General features: G+C 43.3%; 1 protein-coding gene across 1 annotated transcript in view; it reads left to right on the forward strand.

The window, feature by feature from the left end:
- LOC118770637 (cadherin-12-like) overlaps positions 1-22,397 on the forward strand; it is a 71,859-nt gene that overhangs the window by 42,308 nt on the left and 7,154 nt on the right. The window contains exons 6-9 of the mRNA XM_036518402.1: positions 4,337-4,590; positions 12,398-12,534; positions 18,473-18,594; positions 22,082-22,199. Of these exons, the coding sequence (XP_036374295.1) occupies positions 4,337-4,590; positions 12,398-12,534; positions 18,473-18,594; positions 22,082-22,199 (631 nt within the window). The remainder of the gene's footprint in view (positions 1-4,336; positions 4,591-12,397; positions 12,535-18,472; positions 18,595-22,081; positions 22,200-22,397) is intronic.

Consider the following 22,397-nt stretch of genomic DNA (forward strand, 5'->3'; position numbering starts at 1 on the left):
AAATTACTCAACAGACAACAAACAACACTATATCTAGGAAGAGGATATGATTGGAAGAAAGGCTGTGATTTTCACTTTGCTGAGGGGAGGAGAGGAGAGAGGAGTTCATCTGGGCTAGTGGGGGAGTCGTGCCTCTGTGTGAGAGAATGTGTGAGTGTGTGTGAGAATGTGAGTGTGTTTGTTTGAGAGTGTGTGCACGCACATGTGTGTGTGTGTGTGAATGTGAGCGCAAGTGTGTGTGTGTGTGTGTGTATGTGTGAATGTGAGTGCAAGTGTGTGTGTGTGTGTGTGTGTGTGTGTGTGTGTGTGTGCGTGTGTGTGTGTGTGTGTGTGTGAGTGTGTGTGAATGTGAGTGCAAGTGTGTGTGTGTGTGTGTGTGCACGCGCGCGCGTACATACGTAGCAGCAACAGCAGCAGTGCGGCAGTAATTGTGCCCAGCAGCAGAAACACCCCTGTTGTGGGGACAGAATTTACATCAGAGGTCTTTCTCTCTGTGTCTTTCTGTGTCTCTATCTGTACCAGACCGAAGCACTCCAGCGCATTACAGCACTGCCTCCAGGCCTTATTAGCGACACTGTTAGCCGCTTCCCTCACGTCCTTCCCCCCATCAGCCCAGCCCAGCCCAGTGCAGTCCCGCCACCAATTCACTCCGTAGACACACCCAATGTGCTGGCATCTGGGAGCACCACAACTGGATCGATGTTTCCTCACAGTGTCGCAAAACACACATTCCCATTCCTGCTCCTAATCTTAACCCTAACCCTATCCCATCTCTTTCCCAGCAATATCGTTCTGAAATTCCATGACAGCTTAACCCTTTCAATACTAAATATATGAAAGGACCCACCCGTTCAAAACAAGCCCCTACACACGTCAGCTGATGCAGTACAAAATCAATGAGATGCGTTGTAGGCTCACAGTGTTTAACATGAGCTATGTCTCAGGCAATTACAAAACATTCAGCAGGATTGTTGTGATAATACCCCTTTTATCTTTGTCCGCTTTGGTTTATGCCCCAGTGCAAAGCGTCGGTGTGGTGACGGTCCTGTTTTTATGGGTACACTGGGATGTCCTGTCGTCCTGGTTCGGCTCGCGGTAGCGCAGCGACTCGCGTCTTTCATCAGCGCAGGGGCGATGTGGAGGGGGGGGGGGGGGGGGGGGGGGGGCAGGAAGGGAAAAACGGTATTGTGTTATTGAACTCAACACAAAACAAATGGAAAGCCTATTAAAAATGTATCATCCTGTTTGTGCCTGCAGAACCGCGTCTCCAAGCAGAGGGCCGGCGGGCGGGGTTGGCGGGTTTGAAAGCCTTCATAAAAGACATCCAAATGGGAGATCTAAGACATCAGCTAAAAGGCAGCCCTTAGCCACGGCTATAAATATAGATCACGGCAGCAGATGAGAGATTTTTATTTTCCTAGGCTGCAATACCAAGAGTCCTTCTAAAGATATGAGCGATACCAAATTCCATATTAGCGTTTCTGTATTCATAAACAAACAAGAAAACCCTTCTATGATTATACTAAGAAGGGGAAAAAAAGAGGCAACATCACTCAGCCAGCGATTACCGTGATTTGATTAGGCCTAAGTAGGAACAGTCCCTTGGAGCGGGGCCCCTCGGACGGCCGCGGCCGACGCTCAAAGGCCTGCCTGCTCTTTTCACTCTCCTCTGGATCGGTGTCAGCGCGTCGGAGGTGTGCATTTGCATATCAAAGCGGCTAGGGCTCCTGTGCACGGAATTTAAAGTGCACCATGTTCGGTGGAGGGGTAGCGGCCCACGGCGTGAATGTGGGAGCAGGCCCATCCCCTCGGCACGTGTTTTCGGCCAGGACGTGGACACCGGCTGGCGGGCTCGGTCCAGGTTTCCATAGCAGCCACCGTGAATGTTAATTACATCTCAGAATTCATGTTGCGTGGAAGTAAACTGGATGTAACTTTGATTTGTGCGTTCATATGCAAATGGAGCATTTGAAAGGTGGAAGGGGTGGGGTGAGGATTAACTTCGCAAAACCCACCAGTGATTGGTAATTTTCCACCACTATCATCCTCCCTGCCCTTTTAATACAAATCTGATTCCTTCTGGCTCAACTGTTGACATGTTACCCATTTCGTTCATTAGTTCCAAATTTTGTTCATTACTCCCCCCCCCCCCCCCCCCCCCCCCCCCCCCCTCCTTTCCCTTTTTGCGAGTCCTTCAGTGGAAGGTATTAAAAAAGGATGTCCTGCGATCTGCCCGGTATCTCCAAAGTCAGGCCCACCAAAAGGGCAATGTAGCTCTTGACATTTTCCCACGCCTAACCCGCGTAACCTGAGATAATCTATGGGATTCTCTTGACATTTAATCCTTCTCTGTGTCTACGCGTGACGGAATGCCCTCATCTTCTCCACTTGCGAGCTTGCCTGGTCTCTCGCAACCAAAGAACTGCATGTGTTCCAAGGATTTTGTGTGGTTAATAGACATAAGTTTTTTTTCCTTTCTTTCTTTTGCCTTTGCTTACAAACACTGTAATTCAATTGCTTTGGCGCTCCCTTGTTTCTTGTTGTTGACAAGGTAGCTGAAGTGCATGACCTTGACGGGTGCCATGTCCAACTCGGTAATGAAAATGTTCACGCACCAAGCAGAAGTGTCTCATGTACCGGTGCCTGGCAGTCTTTTATAAATCATAGGAAGTCTGCAATTTCTCTAGATGGTACTTTGAAAAAGGACAGTGTGTCATTATGGGTAATTTTGTTATATATGATTTTGTTGGTTTCCCTTCAGTTCCAGAGCATGTCAGGTGGTGAAATGGAAACTCTAAAAGCAGATTTATATTGACTGCGTTACGTGAATAGCAATGCAATGGTGTCTCATAAGATGTGCATGTTTGCTTTTGGTTTTTATAATCCAACACATTCCCTAAGAGCTATATAAATGTATAAATGTTAAGTGTGTGTCTTTCTGTCTGTCTGTGTTTGCTTTTTTGTTTGTGTGGATTTGTGTTTGTGTGTGTGTTTGAGAAGATTAATGGGAAAAATGGATGAATGCCATAAGGAGTTTTAACTCAGAGAAAACAGTCATAGTTGATCTCTTTTATTTTATAATTACACATATTTCAAAATATATAAACTGATGGAAAATACTCCAGGAACCAGGAAACAAAATCAATAAAGCCTGACCTTTTAAATAAATAATTAAATAACAAGAAAAAAATACATATAAAGAGAACCGTGTAACCATGAAAGAGCTTTCAGAGTGCACACCAGGGGAGAAATGTTCCATTTAAAGCAAAGCAGCCTTTTGAGACCCATCACAGAGATTAATAGTGTGAAGTGTGGCAACCTACAGTCAAACACATCATTTTATCTTGGTAATTAGGCCACCCCCTCAGACTGTAAAAAGGGTAGATAAATAAATAAACAATAGGGGATGCTAATAGGATTGATTTACTGTTAACAACTTGATTAGCTGTTGCGAGCGCAGATTCCATTTGCTATGTTTGCGCTGCACTTGGCCGTCCAGCTTCAGTCTAATCATTACATTACAATATTAAATGATTGTCTTTTAGCAGACACTCTTATCCAGAGTGACTTACACAGATTATCACACAGGTACAATTTTTATGTGTTATCCATTTATACAGCTGGACATTTTACTGAGGGTTAATTACCTTGCCTGAGGGTACAGCAGCAGTGTCCCAGTGGGGAATCAAACCGAGAACCTTTCGATTATGAGTCCTGCTCCTTACCAGTATGCTACACTGCCGCCCATCTAATCATCCCAAGAACCTGGAGCTGGTATTACAGTCTTTTTTGTGCACAGGTAAACTCCTGGTGCCCCACAGCTGATAAGATGGCCACTCTTTGACCCTAACAGAGTGTTAATACTTCAGAGGGCTGTTTGGCAGACAGAGTCCCTCTTACCACCCATGTAGCTGTTTGAAATACAGCAAAATGTATCCCCCGAAAGTGACAGGAGGGCAGCGTAGTGGAGACAGCGGCTTCACTGGTGACCGCCCCCCCCTCCAGCCCCTGCGAAGCGGCACCCATTCACGCTTGAGCGGCCTTCATCTTGTTGGCTGCAGCGGCCTGATGCTGCTGTGTATTTTAAGGACACGTGGCGAATTTCACCTAATTGAGAATGTCAGCGAAGACTGGAATATATCCAAAATCCCCCACCCCCCACCACCAGCTGTCCACCTACACGACAACTCTTCAAACTGAAAGCCTTACATGGGTTCAAGAGTCAGATGATTCTCTGTGTTCTCACCCACACTGACATAAAATGCTGGTTTTCAAAAAAAAACATCCTTTCTGTCCTACATTTGGTTATTTCTTCTTTTTTTCTTTCCTCCTCCAGCCATTGGACTACGAGACGAAAAAGGCCTACACCTTCAAGGTGGAGGCCTCCAATGCGCACCTGGACCCCCGCTTCCACAACTTCGGCCCCTTCAAGGACACGGCCACCGTAAAGATCAATGTGCTGGATGTGGACGAGCCGCCCGTCTTCAGCAAGCCATCCTACAGCATGGACGTGTACGAGGACACGCCTGTCGGCATCATCATCGGCGCGGTGACTGCCCAAGACCTGGACGCCGGGAGCAGTCCGGTGAGGTAAGAATGAAGTTATGTGCCAAGGAGCAGGGCAAAGCCAAGTGCAGAGATGACTCAGGACTCAAGAGGTTTGGTTCAAAGAAAATAAAGTTAACTTTACTGGAGTCTCTGGAGAAACCATGCTTGGTACAAGAGTTCAGATACTCCAAGCATGGCAACTCAAGACTGAGTGAACACGTGAACAAAGGGCAGGACTTAAATAACACAGATGAAGCCAATAACTAATTAACACAGGTGAAGGACACTAACCAATTGAGTCTTAGAACACAGGAAGTTATGAGGCCATCTGGTGGCCATCCTGAGAAGCAGCAGCTATATCTCTGACAGATTATGTGTCACTATGCAAACTCAAACTCTACATTACACAAGCCCACATAAAATATGAAAATATACAAATTACAAAAAAAAATGAGATGCATAGCTCATAAAAGGCAATACTGACTGAAGTTCCAAATTAAGATTTGGCAGGAGAATTTATACATTATACATTTATACATTAATGACTATAACAATAGCACTTACCACTTCCTTTCTGCATCAGCTGTTCATGGCATCCCTCTTTTACCCCAAATCTTCCTTTTCTTTGTTCATGATCTTTACATGGGGGGTCAACAGCCCTTGTGCACACACATCATACTCTAAGCCAAATTAAGTACTACTATAACCACATCAAATGTGACCTTCAATTACTTCAACTTCATCTACTGAGCAATATTAATTAGGGTAAAAAACCTGTGGTGTATCTACCCACCACACACTAGCATAAGGTTGGCAGGGGAGACTTACAGAAATGAATGGCAGAAGAGTAAAATCTCACTTACCTAGCAACTTTAGGAATGTCACCCTGCTTTGGGACTGTCTGCACAGTACTATATGCAGTGCTGCCTTACTATACTGTAACTAATTGTTCATCCATTATAACAGGATGCTCTTACATACAGGATATAGCAAACAAAATCTGGGTTTCAGTCATGTTGACTAGCTAATCGTTGATTTGTATAAAATATTTTTAGCTAGCTGCATATTCATTGACTCTTCAAGTCATTTTAGTGCACTCAGCTATATTTTCATCCACTCTTCCAGCTATTTCAGTGCCTTTAAGTTTTGTCAGACCATTAGTATGCTGGCCTTTGGGACATTAAAACACAATTGGAGTGGCGAAGTACCTGAGTTTGTAGTCTGCCAATGCAGATCATAGCCATACCGATTGAGATAGATTACATAAACTCCATTAACATCATAAACTTACTTCACATGCGACCTTGATGGGTGCTAGAGCAGACACAGCTAAGTATGGATGAAATCAAAACAAACATGATCTTACATTATTTGCCACCGTACAGTTGGTTACTACTTTTACAGTGGAACTGTATTTACATACAAATCTCAGGGTAAATCTGCTAGGTACAAACGCTCCCACTTAAGAAATGTTGCTGTGACGATGGCTGTGATAGGCATTCAGACTCAAAGCCAGAGCAAATTCACCGTCTGCGCGCAGAGTGAGCCTTGGCCTTCAGGAGGGAGGTGAAAGGCGAAACTGAACTGCTGCCATCACTGCCTCCTGTCTGTGCAGAGAAATATAATTTGCAAGGGAGTTAAATGTTTAATTAATTCCAATTACGGCAAGCTAACTGTTTACCCTAGCTGCCAGCTGATTGCAATCTCTTTTTCTATGCTAATTTTCTTTAAAATGGTCAGTAATAGATGCGGTATATACACACAGAGGCTGAGAGAGAAGTGCTGGGCGTGAAACAAGCCTGTAGGAGACAGAACACCCGACAACAGGCAGTTTCACACGTACAAGCAGGGAACTAGAGCATTGCTTGAAAAATGCATTTAGACAATTTGTTACTGCATTTTGTTAGCTGTCACTAGAGTTTACCGTCACATTTTGTCTTGAGTGAAACACTATTGAGCTTCGACGAGATGACGTTGAAAGCAACTATGCAGAAGGACAGCTGCACAAACTTAAACGTAGCTTGGAGATATATATTTGGTTTGATATCAATATTTCATGCGAGGAAACGCAACAAAATGGAACAGGCCTGGATTCGCTGAAAGCTTTTTTTCCATCCTTTTCTTTTGCTTTGTCTTGAGCATTTAATATTTCAAAACACTACATTTGTCATTGTTTCTTTGAGATATACAGTACACATAATAGCTCACGATGGGAGGACAATGGTCAAAAGGAGTCTCCATGCATAGAGAATGATGCTTTTAGGAAGGTCCATCAGCCTGCACGATGCACTTGGTCTATATTTACTTGTGTTTTACTTAAGTTTTATTTACTGGTGTTAGCAAAGTTCTACAAAGCAAGTTGTCTGAACTTTGGTCATTGTCTGCATCTCCATTAAAAAAAAAAAAAAAAAAAATTGAATGCACATCAATGCCAAGAACAGTCTGAATGTTCTATGTGAGTCAGTGAATAACCATTTTAAGTAAATATCAATTTAAATTATTCATATAAAAATGAAGCCAAGTTACACCAAAAAGTTTGTGCTACATTACCTCACACAAACTAAACAAGCTGTATATTATAAATTGCTGCCCGGTTTTTCCTTTTAATGTGGCTTGGCCCAGCTTTCTCTCGTCTTACCACCTGAAGGGAAAGTTATGCTTCAATCTTTATAGGCCTGATAGATTCTCTGTACGGTTGGATTCCTGGAGAAGTTTCAGAATTTTATTTTCATCTTCTTCAGCTCAAAAACAGTGTTTGCATCCAATTTAGGCATGAAACAAGTAGATGAGATTTTGCTTTTCAGTCTAAATAAGACCTGGAGCATGAAAGTCACGACAGTGAAGGAGAAACTTTGCTGTTTATAACCAAAGTGGAAGACAACAGATCTTTTTTGTTTTGCTCATCAAGTGCTCACAGCTGGTATTTAAACTGTTCATAAAATGGGTGTTGAAAAGAAGGGAAAGTGACTTCCAGGCTATGATTTAGTTCATACCATGTCTAATATACCATGCCTAATAAACTTTTTTCCTGTGAAAAGTTTTCCAAATTCTTTATTGAGAGAACACATACTGTGTGTGTTATAAGGACAGCATTCATTTTTGCTATAGCTTGTGTGTATGAAAATACATATGCATAAACTGAGACAGAGGTTCTTAAATTTTATAAATTAAGTCAACCCTCTAATGCAACATTCAGTTCCTAGTAAAGTGTTTTTACTGCATGTGGACAGACATACTGTGCCAGAAACACTGCTCTTTAAAGCATATGCTTTTTTATCCTGCTGTCCTCCCTGTGCCTCCTGTAAACTGAAATTTTACCTCATATGGCGATTTGTGATGTCATTCTGCAGGTGTTTTGAAGGGACTGTCAGTGCGTTTAGACAATTGAAGCTGACTGCATCAGTGTTGTCTAATGCAACGAGGCCATTGTGAAAGATTTCAGATGTGTTCTTTGTCTAGAGAGACGGAATTTTAAATAGCCAGCAACAGAGGAAAACAACTCCTCAGAGCTGTCTGAAGTCCAAGCATTGTAATGGAGGTTGGTGTGTCAAAGTTTATTTTGGAGAGTTTTTCACCGGTTGCTTTGGTTCCTTTTGAAGTCATTGTCAGTCATAAGTTTATGTTTTCAAGCTTGGAGTGCTGCCAGTTCAGTGAAACCACATGAAGTAAACATATTTGTGGGCCCTGTGGTAGTGATGCTTATATGTTTTTCAGATGAAATACACATTGCCATTATGATTTCAAGCAGATTTAAATATTAAGATAAAAAAAAAAAAACTAACAAATGGTTCTTTTGTTATAATTCTTACCTCATAGCTCTTTCCCTCAGGAAAGCTGTGGGAGGTGTGAATCCAGGAACTTCCAGGGTTTCCAGAGTAATGGAAAATTAGACAGTCAGTGAAGTTGTGGTCTATATTCTATGAGTGGACACCAGGGTCAGAGGAAGAGCTTCCTGTGAGGACCATTAGAGGTGCACTATAGTGCCACTGTCTGCATGGAGCAAACCATGCCACCGTTTACAAGAAGGATTCAAAAATGTCAGCTTTCATCTGTGGCTTTAATTTGTTTATATTTGGTGATCCTCTTTTCACCTCAGGTAGTTGCTTGCTCTTGGCTCTTCATAAAACAAATTACCACTGGTCATGTGTGCATACATGCCCTCCCCTTGTAAGAACCCTTTGAATAGGGGTGGTGTTTCAGGTTGGGGAATTGAGAGGTGATCAAGGATCCCCATAACTTCCTTTGGAATGAGGCCCCAGAATAGCCAAAACCACCAGTGGATAGTGGCTGGTTGTGAGTTAGATAAGGTGAACCCAGCCTGTCTGTTCAGGTTATAGCTGGGGTGAGGTTTCAGTGAAAGGGGTCAGGATGGACTGTGATTTTATAGCCTGCAGTCCTGGGTTGTCTGCAGGTCTTTCCACAGTTTTCATGCCACATTTGAACAGGTAAGCCTGTGAAGGCCACTAAGAATTTTTGCTGTTCTTCAATAGCTGTGCTCACAGTGGGGGTGATAGGTCTGGAGGGCAGCAGAGTGACCTGTCTGTGGCGTCTGGTTCACCGGTGTTCAGAGTGCTTCCTAAGTTCTGTTGACTTCAGAGGTAGCTGATGGGGAAGTGAAGAAATATGGTGCAGTGGTGACGGTCAGGCTGGGGTTGGATTGAATTTCAGCATCATACAGAATGGAGAGAGCTGTGTTTCTCAGAGTCATGTGGCAGGAAGCCCAGTCTATAAATGCTTGGCCACCTGGGGAATTGTGTTGGCACTCCCTTTGGAATGCTGGGAATTGAAGTCTTCACAAAAGATAAGTAAGGTAAAGTTCACATACAGGGAAATGTAGTTGAATGGAATGTTCTACAGTTTGTGTTCTCTCACCATGGTTATAGTACTGACATTGGCAGTGATTCAGAAGAGCTGATCATTGTATGAAAGGGTGTCTATCCATTAGAGAGAGCTGCAGTGAACATGGTGGTACCCCAGTGTGGGTGATGGTGGCAGCTGGAGGGAAACCTGAAATGATCAGGTTAGCTGTCCTTTGTAGGACTGGGTCTTCCTGCAGTGTGTATTGGGTCAAATTGTGGTATACCTTGACACTTAGCATTAGTGTACTCTGAGTCCACAGACTTTATTTCCTTGTGCAGGGGCAGCACTCTGTATCATCTACATCATCGGTGCTCTTGGTAGGCTGTTATTTGGGAGGTCTCAGTCATCGGAGATTACATTACATTACATTGCCCATTTATGCAGCTGAATATTTGCTGAAGCAATTGTGGGTTTAGTACCTTGCTCAAGGGGTGCAACAGCAGAGCCTCAGCGGGGAATTGAACTGGCAACCTTTTGGTTATGAGTCCTGCTCTTTACCACCATGCTACACTGCATCCCTTTAATCACATTGTAAGGGTTGGCTTTCATTAATATACTTTATTGTGTAAAAAAGAGAGACATATACTACATTTCTATTTTGTATTGTCCAATAAGGACATGTCCCATATGGACACACATATGCTATTCATACCCAATGTATCATTCAAGTTTATGCTTCACTATATTATTCTGCAACACATGCTAAAGCTAGAGCATGCTATCCATTAAAAGAGATGCTTTGACGCCTTTTTATGTTACTATATATGTCAATAATAAACCCTGATACACCTGCCATGTGTGCTGTGCCCATTATGACAGACACTCTGAAATTCTGCTGTAATTCAATCAGTGAAGCACATTAGCAGATCTGACATTTCAAGCATAACTACTGTTTCTTTACAGTGTTTAATGAGCAAACAGTGCCCAGTTCCCTAGAATCTGTCTGTAGGTGCAGGAGTATGCCCAGGTTACAAATCCCTCTGTGTAAGGCATTCCAATAGCAAAAGGCTTTCAGTTAAGGGGGTTCCTAATCTCTATGTAAATAAAGCCATACAGTGTTTAATTTGCGTGAGTTCTGAATAATGTCTTAGTATCATTAACACAACATGTCGAAAATGCTATTTTTTTTACAATGACTCATAGATTAAATATTGGTTTCTCTTATGGTTTTTAATAAATATTCACATTTAAGATTCTTTTTAATTACCCGGCTTCATCAGAAGCTCTGCCTTTAAATATGCATATGACATATTGATGCACATCTGTGATTCTCAGTAGCATGGCTGCAATGCAGGGACACCTGTGCATACATAGACACATAGGCTTACCATATTGAACAAATTTAAAAAGGAATTCATTTTTAAATTCAAATAGACACGCCTTCCATGAATCGGTTACAAATTTCCATTCTCTTGCAGGCGAGAATAATGTAGGTTATAGACTAAATGCTTGTGAGCTCTGTATTTGTTACCCTGTCAAACTCATCCAGCAAGAGCTATTTAAAAACAGCATGGTGTTGCATACAGTGACATCTGAAAAGAAACAAATTAAAAGCTGATGATTCTTCAAAATCAGCAGGTTTGGGAGAAAATTGCATGTTACTCTTGATAGCAAATAAAAATAACTCAGCTGGCAGATTTTTTCAAGTCATTAGATATGAAAATACATACCTTCTGTGTGGGGAAGTCAACTGTTGACACGGTGTTTTATTCGCCAGCAAAACAGCTGGGGTTTGAAATGATGATGCCGCATGTGCGCCTGATGTAACCTGCAACAGATCTTCAAACCGATCACTGTTTGAAATGTAATTTCAGAACGCGCTATCCTTTATAGTCTGTTTGCCTGGTTTTCAAAACCGCACATACCTCCATGTTTTATGAAGTTGAATAAAAAGGGGGAGTGTATGGTGAATTCATAATTCAAGTGCTCTTAGAAGTGTTGTCTCTGCATGCCAGCTATGTGTATTTGAGGTTTTAAATGATTGTAGAGTACACACAGCTCCATAATCAGCAAATTGGAAATACCCCCCGACTTAAATTCACATTCAACAAAGGCAGCACTGTGTTAACCAGCTAATAAAAATAAATCTGCAAAGATCTGGTGTGGAATAGAAAACTGGAGAATCAAGAAATAATGAGAAAACCTTAAGATAGCCTTCAAGGGTTCAGTGCTGAAAAGAAAAAAAAAAAAAGAGAAAAAAGAAAAAACTTTAAACATGTATTAAAGTTGAACTGTACTGGAGGATTGGACCTCTGACAGAGGGCGGTGAAAAAAGTAACACAGGGAGCATACAGGTCAGAGCCATGGCGCTCGAGTGAACAAAACAAATACCTGTGAAGCAGGTAGAGGTCAGCTGCTGAGGTCTGCATCCTGAGGCTTAGAAGTGTCTGTCTAATCCCATTCGCTTTTATGATGCTTTTGGGCACAGTGTGCATAGGTCACATTGATGCACAGACTACACAGATTTTTTTTGCCAGACGAGGTGAGGAAGTGTCTCTTCTGGGTCTTAAGGTTTCCAACCTACGGACTGTGTTGAAAAATGCAAAACACAGGCTCAAAGGTGCTTGAATGTGGAAATACAGAGGCTTTTAATGAAGTCTTTTTTTTCCATTTCTTACACAACACTTAACCTTAATATCAGTGACAGCCAAGCTCAAAATTCTGTGAGAGATACAGGAGGAAGTAGCACTGACTTTAATTCAGCCCCTGGAAAAAAAGAAATACCATGGCTCTAATCTCAGTCTTGGATAGATGCATAACTGTCTGTATCTTGACAACATACATCTTTAAAATTTGAATAGAACGTTAGAGCCAAACAGTACCAGTGTCTATGCAAATGATGACCTAACGTCTAGCGCACTGCATCATTAAACCAAACCCAATATATTTGTACAGTAGGGCTGAATTCAATACATTGTTTTCCTTTCATTCATAGAACAAAAGTGCTAATTTACCAAAAAAAAGTATATATATATTTTTTTTCCATCAGGTATTCTATTGACTGGAAGAGTGATTGGGACAGCTACTTTGAGATCGACCCAGTGGCAGGGACCATTTCCACCAACGAGCTGCTGGACAGGGAGAGTATCGCACAGCACAACATCTCCATTGTGGCGACTAAAGTTAGTAAGTATGACAACGGGTCGATGGTGATTTACGCGGAAGCCGTGGCGTGCTTTGGATTCTGCTGAGAGTGACTGATTCATCACCCTTTTTATTTATTTATTTCTTTGCACCTGAGTCATTAGCTAAGCCCATTCCACTGTAGTCATTTATGGCTGTCCATAAAGAATGATAATACGTCCTGCAAGTTAGAGGGCTTGTGTGAAGAATCCATTGTACTTTCCTCATCTCTTGCTATTTACACACAGACACACACACACACCCACACACACACACACACAAACACACAACTACATTCAGGAGGAGCACTGCAACCACAAGGGACATGTGGTTGATCTGATGACAAAATCTGGACCAGAAAAATCTGGACCTGTTAATCATCTCTTAAAGTGTCCTCTAAAGGGCATTCATTAGGCTTGTGTGTGTGTGTGTGTGTGTGTGTCTATGTGTGTGGGGGGGGATGGTAAGGTTCTTGTAGTTATTTTTCAGAAAGGTTAGCTCATATATCTCTCTTCTTATCAAGTTTTCATCTTCTCTTATATATGTTGTTCCCTGTCTCTGTCAACACACTCTGTGTGTTTTTCCTACAACAGTGCATTGCAAGATACATCCACACTCCCTTTTATATTGATGTGGTAAAAAGATTGCAAGTTTACAAGCGTTTCCATTAACAGTGGGATTTGCTCATTGCTGAGGCCAGTTTTGGGTAGACTTTAATGGCCTGACTGCTATCAGACTGACTGCTTGTCATGTTGTGAAATATTAATGAATGTGCACACTTAAAAATTCACAACAATATTGCAAACGATTTGTTGATTTCACGATTATCCAGGGGACCTCGGATGAATAGTACTGCACAGCCATTGCCTCTAATATAAAGGTCTGGTTCTCAAAGGAGCACCTGAAGATGTTGCTTGGTGCTCACCTTTTACACTGCCCAAATTTCGTTTGCACTATGTCCATGTGCTCTTTACTCTTCCCGTGCTTTTCAAAAGCTGGATGACTGAAATTTTTTGTCCCTATATAAAAGGCGCTGTTTTTATCTGCGAGATTTGGATTTTCACAGCATATTTTGCACCACATCTCTGTGCGGTTGTCATCATCTGTTTAGAGCCATGCTACCTCCTGCAGCCACTTTTCCGCGAATGCTCGTTTTATATGTTCAGGTTCAGTCTGACGTTTCTTTGAAGGTGGTGGAATACCAAAGTAATTACTTAATGTAGCTTGCTTCTAGGACATGTTGATGAATAGATGAAAATCTTAAAACCAGAGAAAAAAATGTAAGCTAGTTATAACGTAAGCTAGCTAATCGCTGGAGCTAACCTTGGTAACTTGGAAAAAACACATCCACTTAATCAAGAACGAAGGCTACAAGTTACACAACTACCAACTGATGATACATTAACGCATTTGTCATAATGGCTATCTTACCAGTGATGCATGGAGAATATTCTAATGTTTTAGTAGGTAACTGTGTCCCAAAAATGCCAAAAATGTTGGTACGCAAAAGCACTTCTTATTGTAATACATGCTGCGCGTCGTGTATTTTGACCACGCATGCGCACCAGCACACCACTTATGTGCACCCCTGGTAATGACTGTCTGTGCCTTGACAACTTTTTTCAAATTAGTAACCACCTCAGGTAGCATACATTTTTTAATTATTCTAGTTCTAACAGTGGCTGGCCACCTACATTCCTTCTGCATAGAAGTAATATTATTTAAATTACATGAAATGCTGCTTTCCAATCATTACTCAATGTATGTCTGCACTGTGTCGCTCTGTGTAACTCTGAAGCAAACATATATTTGCACAGAATTGGAGCGTACAGTTTATTGATAAATAAAACTTCTAGACAGTTTTCCTGAAAACTAGCCATGACCCAAGTTTGAGTTTAATGTTCCATGTTAAGAGAAGCACACAACACAGCACAATATGCAGAAGCATACATGTAAATAAGTTGGATACTACATATTAGTAGTCTGGCTGATATATGGAGGAAACAGGGATAGTACCTACAAAGAAATATGATGCCCAAAAAATTGTGCTTATATTCAGAAAACCAAGCAAGTTTGTGGATCGATAATTCTGTCCACTGAAAATCTGGGTAAAGTCATTATACCCGAACTCCACGGCACTCAATCAAAATTATGGCTGTGTGATAAATTAATTAAAGCTGAATATGAAATGAGGTCGTTAAACGCTGGAATTTTTACTGCCTGCAGACTGGCTTTTCCTCTCTTCCTCAAGGTCATGACTCCTTAATGTGAACATGTTTTATAGGGGATGGTGTCCCGAACAGGCCTCTGTGTCTGCAGGATGTGGGGGTACAGCAGCTAGGCCAGGCTCCCCCTTAATGTCCTTTGCCCCCACCCACACACATGCACACACTCCAGGGGTGGACACGCTGCTCACATAGAAGCTGTCTCTACATGGGGGCTTTGGAGGTTTTCAATGGAAGGCGTGGGATTACAGCCAGTTACAAAACATGCATTCTAAATGAATCCTGGGATCTGTCAGAGGGAGAGAGAGAGAGGGGGAGAGAGAGAGAGAGCAAAAACAGCATCATGTTATTACTGCTAGGATTAGTTTTAGCAATGGTAGGGACAATAATTATAAGTAATGCTATCATAGTAACTCAAGTATGATTAATTCTCTATTTTAGTCATTAATTTTTGTTTTTGCTTTGAAAAGGTTGACCTTGCCAGTTAGGTATTTTGAATTAAATTGAACTGAAGTGGAGACACATGGGGGTGGGGAGTGTGGGGGGTGGAGGGCAGTGAAAACATCATTGGAAACCATGAGTGTCTGTTATGGCATGCCCCTTACATTGCAGATAACTCTCTGTGTCATGTTTTACTGGTCAAATTTACCAGTCAAAGTAAAAGCAAAAGACAGAGGGTGGGAGGGAGAGAGAGACAGAGAGACAGACAGACAGAAACAGACAGAGAGAGAGAGAGCGAGAGAGAGAGGGGGCGAGAGAGAGGGTAGGTAGAACATGTTTCTGTGTCTGCCTCCCCTCTCTCAGCTCAGACGAGCTAAGGCGCAGGCAGCATTACCTGGGCTGTCTAAGCCCTTGGCCCGGGCCCCCGTGGACCTCTGCAGATTTGCATGGCAGGTGTTACCTGCGCCTCCTGTCCCCCTGCCGCTGCGCTCAGACTTCGGGGAGAAGCCACTATCGGTGACTCACAGGCTAATCTGAAGCCGTGTCTGTTAGCCTGTTAAAGGCTCTCCAGTCGATTGCCGCTGAGTGAGGGGCCGTCGTGTGGATCGTTACCTAATTCCCTCTCAGCTGAGTTCCCTCATGCTCCAGAGAATCTGTGTAATTCCTGGCAGACAAGTGCATTTCCCTGTCACAAGAAGACAGTGGACACAGAGGCAGGGACGTGGGATGCCACCAGCAACCAAGTCATAGTAGCGCATATATCTCTCTGCATATCTGTCTATAATTTACCTTTACTGTGCCTTAAAGGTTCTCTAGATTACTTTTTTTGCTTTATGAATTAATCAAGGAATGATCACACATTTTAAATGTTAAACCTCAATGCCCAGATATAAGGGGAAACTGTGCAGAAAATAAGGCATATTTCTCTCTGATAACCTCCAGCATTACTTGTTCTGACACCCGCCCACAGAAAGACAAAGTTAAATGCCTTTAGAGGGCAATCTGATGACTTTCTGCTTTTAGGAGCTGGCAGCACTGCAGTCTATAAACAGGATGCAGCAGCTGCTTGCCAATCATAGATTTTTTTGTCAATGTAGACAGCACCATCTAGTGGAGAAAAGGAAAACAGACAGCATTTTTTTAACAGATTAGTAAATGAATCAATCCTGTGAACATGCATGTGTATACACACACACACACACACACACACACACACAAACAAATAACCAACATTTTCAGACCACAGCTCACAGCCATATAGCAGGTGGAAAAGGTGTCAGACAGGTGAATGTGCATCCCTTGGAGAGATTAGAAGATTGAGGAACATCTGAGGTGTTCCTTGACAGAATGTTATCACACACTGTGAAAGAAAAACAGAGAGGGAGCGAGAGGGATAGAGTAAGAGAGGGAGCATTTGAAAGCTACGAAATGGAAGTGTCACACCGTGGCCATGAAAGCCCCCATGCACCCATGTCATTTTTCGCCTCAGTGAGAGGAGATTTCTGGTCTCATCAAGGTCAGTGGCAGGCCTCCGAAGCCATCAGCCATGTCCGTGCTCCCCAGGGGAGCCGTAGAGATGCCTCATCAGCAGGCCCGATCTGCAGCTCAGAGCCAGCACGGAGATCTGATCCATAATGCCTACCCAACTATCACTCCTGCTTGGGAATCACATTTCAGCTCCCGAGAATGGCCCGCTTATGAGGGTACCCTTCCTAAAAAATCCGGAGGTGGGTGGGTCTTGACTGTTTCCCATGTGGGATGGCATGGTAGTTTACATTCACCTTACGGGTGGCATTGGTAAGGAGCAGAGCTTGTAACCGAAAGGTTTCCAGTTGGATTCCCTGCAGGGGCACTGCTGCTGTACCATTGGGCAAGGTGCCCGGTGCAGCTGTTTAACGGCAGATGTTTGAGTAGGATGAAATCACAGGTCTTGTTCTTGCAGTGTCAATCTTGCAGCCCTTTACTGCTGCTGTAGCTGCTAATATCGCTACTACTTCGCATATTATTAATCTTTGATCATGGGAAGCAATGTGACGTAGTGGTAAGGGGCAGGGCTTGTAACCAAAGGGTTGCTGGTTTGATTCCCTGCAGGGGCACTGCTGCTGTAGCCTTGGGTAAGGTACTTAGCCCAGTACTTAGGGGGGGGCACTCCCTTGTGACAGCACGGGGTCACTGAGAGTATAGCACTCCACAGGATGTGACCCTTACAAGGAGAGCCATGAACAGAGTGTTAGACCTGTGCTATCAAAACACTTTTAGATGTGTGAGACAGGCAGAAGAGACAGGGAGAGGGCATTTGTATCTGGCCTGCATCTTCCTCAAGTGGCCTCCTCTCACTGTCTGGCTCTCATACACAGCTATGGCTTGAGAGTGTATGTATGTGTTTATACACACACGCACACACTCGCATAGTTTAAACAGCTTACTTTCAGAGGGTTCCTTGGGACTACGGTATCTACCACATATCTACCAAAAGAAGGGGTTTGGCTGATCTTTTCACCATTATAAGGGTCTTTACATAGTTCTACAGACCTATGCAGTTTCTACATCCAATTGGCTGATTTTACAGCATTTCAAATGCTTGAAATCTTTTCCCAAAGTTAATACAGCCTTCAATAGTGACAGTCATATGGGACAAATGCAGAGATGGGGACAAATTTAGAGAGAGGCTCTATATAAAAAAAAAAAAAAAAAAAAGTCTCAAGTTAGTAATAAATTCACAGGAATGACCAACACCTCCACTACTGGCGCAGTATATTTCATCCTGTCATAGCCTGAGCCCTTTTCTTACAGGATAACAAGACTCCTACTCTCTTTAAAAAGTAAGTGATAGGGACCTCACAATAATTTCTCACCTGAAAGACGAAGCCTCCTCCTGCGCAGTGTCCCCATCACTGCCCTCGTATATTCATTTCCATTCAGACCCGGCAGCATCATCCAAACTGACCAGGGTAGTCCTTGCTACTCCTTTGGGTTCATGCCACTCCTCTACCATACACGGCCGGTGATAACTGTGTTGTCTCTGCGCCTCCCTCCAGTGGATCACTGTTAGTATTGCAGTTCAGAGTATAACCACTTGATGACACTGTTGTATTGTTTTCTGTCTAACGTTTCAATCCTGTCTATTTCTGCGTTGTGTTTTTCTGCAGGTATAGAATATGTGTGCTAGACATGCAGTTGTTTCATCATCGTGACCGTGAAAAGATCATTTGTGCAGTTCTAAATGTGGAGTGTGGGTATGACAGGACGTTGTTTTTATTTTCTTTTTTCCCCAGACAACCCGGTCCTGACCAGCAAAGTGGCCGTCACAGTCCACGTTCTGGACGTGAATGAATTCCCGCCAGAGTTTGCAGTTCCCTATGAGACCTTTGTCTGCGAGAACGTGAAAGTGGGCCAGGTACGTGAGTGTGGCTGTGGAATTGGGCAAAAAGAAAGAGTCAGAGATTTGTTCTGAAGGCCGAACTGAGGGGCTATCAGGTGGGGGAGGGGCGGCTTGAAAGAGCCGTAGCAGGAATTCAGCAGAGAGACAGAGAGGGAGAAAAAGCTCACAAAGAGAGAGAGTGGTGGGGGGAGAGGAAAAAACATGAGCATACGAGTGTCTACAGGTATTAACATCAACAGACAGTCACATCTGAGAGAGCAGTTATTCATAAGCGGGCCCGTCGCTGGCTTACCTTTGATTACAGATCTGCGCAGCGGGCGGTGCGTCTGCGGAGATGGGCGGAGAAGGCCCCCCACAGTGTCCACTGCACCGTGAGATGCACACGGTTCGCCCCTCCTGCCCATCGGCATTCACCACAGCATCCCGCCCGTGACAGCAGATTAGGGCTGTGTTGCCGATCAGTATGCAGGCCGCATTTAGTTTGGAACTCCTCTCCCCCCTGCCCCTCCCATGGGGGGGGTCTTGGTGTCCAATAGCACAGAATCCTAATGGCACCAAAGAAGGGAGTTCCGCCCTACCTGCCTGACCAAGGAGTCTCTGCAGCACATGAAGTGGAGACAGCCGCTTGTTTATTTTATCCATGTTTTAATGGCTGCATAAGGCTGACTCATCTCCATGACATCAAACAAATGCCATGTTGGTTGAGAACAGTGTTCACGGTATGAGTAACCATAATGTACCCAGGAGGGTTTCATGAGATCGTACTGGTGCTGTTGGCTTGGTGATCAAAACCCCACAGGTGTTTTAGAACCAGCAGGTAATGCAAAATCTCCCCGAGCGATTATCTCTGCTGACAGAGTGCTTATGCGCAAGCTGACTCGACTCGCATCACACCTGCCTGTGAATAAGCCATTTTCCGAACCGCATGGAAGTCAGACAAATGGCAGACACGTCTCTGTGTAACAATGAATTCTGGGAGGGAGAACAGGGGGGATAATTTCAGGTGTGTCAGACAGATACAATACAGCAGTGTGGAGCCACTTGGCCCACAGAATGTGGGAATTTTAATTTCTGTCAGTCACAGAAAGACAGCATTTCTGCTTGGTTTTTGACAAAAAAAAAGCAACAGGCAACAAGGCAAACAGGCCTGTGTTCTAATCATAGCATGCCCCTTTAAAATAATGACAATACTCATGCTTGGGTGTATATTTTTGAATGGGTAGCACTGTGGGGCAGCAGTGTAGCATTGTGGTTAAAGAGCAGGACTCATAATGGAAAGGCTGCCGGTTCCATTCCCTGCTGGGGTACCACTCCTGTACCCTGCAAGGTACTTAATCCACAATTGCCTCCAGCTGTATAAATGGGTAACTTAAAAAAAAAAAAACTGTAAGTCTAACTGAAAACCTATGTAAGTTGCTTTCGATAAGAGTGTCTGCTAAATCCCAATAATGTAATGTAATATTTTCCCTCTCTTATCAATGAGAGGATGATTGGTGAGTGTAAACTCACTATTACACTACACTATTGTCACTTCACGGGCACTCTTATCTAGGGCAGCTTAAATGGGTTACAGTTTTTACATGTTATCCACTTATACAGGCAGTTGTGTGTTAAGTACCTTGCTTGAGGGTACAGCAGCAGTGCCCCAGCATGGGAATCGAACTCAAAGCCTTTCACTTAGGAGCCCAGCTCCTTACCACTCTGCCACACTGTGCCCTCAAGTGGCATGTGAGTTTGGCACCTCGGGTGTATCGAGAGACTGCTTTCAATTTCAATCAGTCTTCCGTCACACATCATGGCGGGTGTTCATCTTAAATGAGTCAGCTAGCAGGCTGGCACGCTCAGTCTGGGACAGAAACGAGAGGGCTCACTCCTAAACCCACCCCCCCCCCCCCACCTCGCTGTCACTGGGGGGGAGAGATAGCGGGGAGACGAGAGGTGGGACTTAGCTCCCCATGAGATCCACTGCGTCCACCACCCGGATCTGTTATGACAGCAATCCACTTACTAGGACAGCTCAGGAGATGACAGAAACATGACGAAGTGGAAGATGCGTCGGGGGCAGACGTTGTCCCGCCAACACGCAGTCGGGAACAACCCCCTCCGATGCAATCCCCGAACAGCACACGCCTCCCGCAGGACCTAAAACAGCTCTCCCAGTCTGGGATTAGCCCGCTGAACTTCTGAGTGTAGCTGGGTGAGATTATATCCCAGATCCTCTGAAAAAAGAAATGCCACAGATCAATATCCACCAGCAAAAAATAAGACAGGGCTTAGATTAAGGGACAGGATTCAGAAACACTTATACCTTTACATATTCTTGAATTCATGGTCTTGGAGACTCAGTTGAAATTATACAAGAGTCTTCTTCAGATGTCAACAAGCACAGCACTTCATCATGTTCAAAGTGCTGTAATTTTCAGCATAAACTTCTAATTATTAAGCTGCAAGCTGAATGAAAAACATCCTCATTAGTTGCCACCAGCTTTATTTATTAAATAAACAACAAAATAAATGTTTACGATGAACATGCTGTTCACTCATATTTGACAGTCTAAATTAGAGGGCTGAATGCCCTCTCCAAGGCAGTGACTAGGAATAAATTCACTGTAAAGGCTACAGTGATTATCTTACTCGGAAGCTGCTGAATGAAATAAATAAAAATAAGAAAAAGAAAAAAAAATGGTGGGAAGAGTCAGGTTTTTTTCATGCCGTCTCCAAAAGAATTCAAAACTTGTCCTCACGCTACCTTGAAACTAATACATCTCTGCGTGTCAGCTCAAGGGATAATGTTATCACAGTGAAGTTTCCATTGTGCGTGCAGACAGCTCAAACAGCTCAAACTAGACTGGAGTTTTCATTTGGAGCTTGGTTTGAGGTTCTGCAGCCTTCAGGGTGACTCATGGAAAAAGCTGCAGTCATCAAACAAGCTGGAATTATTTATATGTAATTACATTGTTATGGAAATGTAATAACCTTGCTCTTGTTGTGATGACTTTATAATAACTGCAATTATGTGTTAATGACACAAAATAGGTGTACCTCATTATGCTGTTAGTAATTTATAGGGAGCCTGAGAGTTATGTCTGATATATAATGCTCTCACACCTGTTAAATCAGGGCATTCACCCATGTCCGTGTGTTATCTAAGTAACAATATTACCAGTTAATACCCAATAAAGAATCTTCCACCTTGCTGTTAACCTTCAGACTGGCCCCAGACTCAGTCCAGATCCTGTATGGTTATTTCGCAGTTGCTTTATTCCAACATTACTCTGAAATGTCTGCTGGCGTGTGACCAGTTCTTATGTCCTTACTAATTGCACCGTTATAATAACTTACCAGTTTGTGATATGTGGGCGTCACAGAGCCACCGTGACACAAAAAGACCCCAATGGTGTTTTCAATCCACTGTTGTCTGCACGCTGTCATTGGCCTTCACAGTTAGCTTTTCATGATGTTTAACCCTGTGCTTGCATTACATTCTTTTTTTTTTTTTCAGGTGATTCAGACCATCAGCGCTAAGGATCGGGACCTGCCACCTGCCGACCAGCGGTTCTTCTTCAAAACGCCGCAGGGAGACGGGAGCAACAGGAACTTCACAGTCCGGGACTTTGGGAGTGAGTGGTAGATCTTGGCTTTTGATCACGCCACACGAAGGCTGAATCCACATGAAATGGCAGCCTCCTGAAGCTCAAATGTGTGTTGTTAAGTCCCACTGCATGAAATGGCGACATGCTTAAATGATCCTGCCCAGAGCTTAGAGATTATATTATATTATACCATATGATATTATATTGTCATAGGTGATGTGTGAT

This window comes from Megalops cyprinoides, chromosome 2 (genome assembly GCF_013368585.1).
Source record: "Megalops cyprinoides isolate fMegCyp1 chromosome 2, fMegCyp1.pri, whole genome shotgun sequence".
Lineage (NCBI taxonomy): Eukaryota > Metazoa > Chordata > Actinopteri > Elopiformes > Megalopidae > Megalops > Megalops cyprinoides.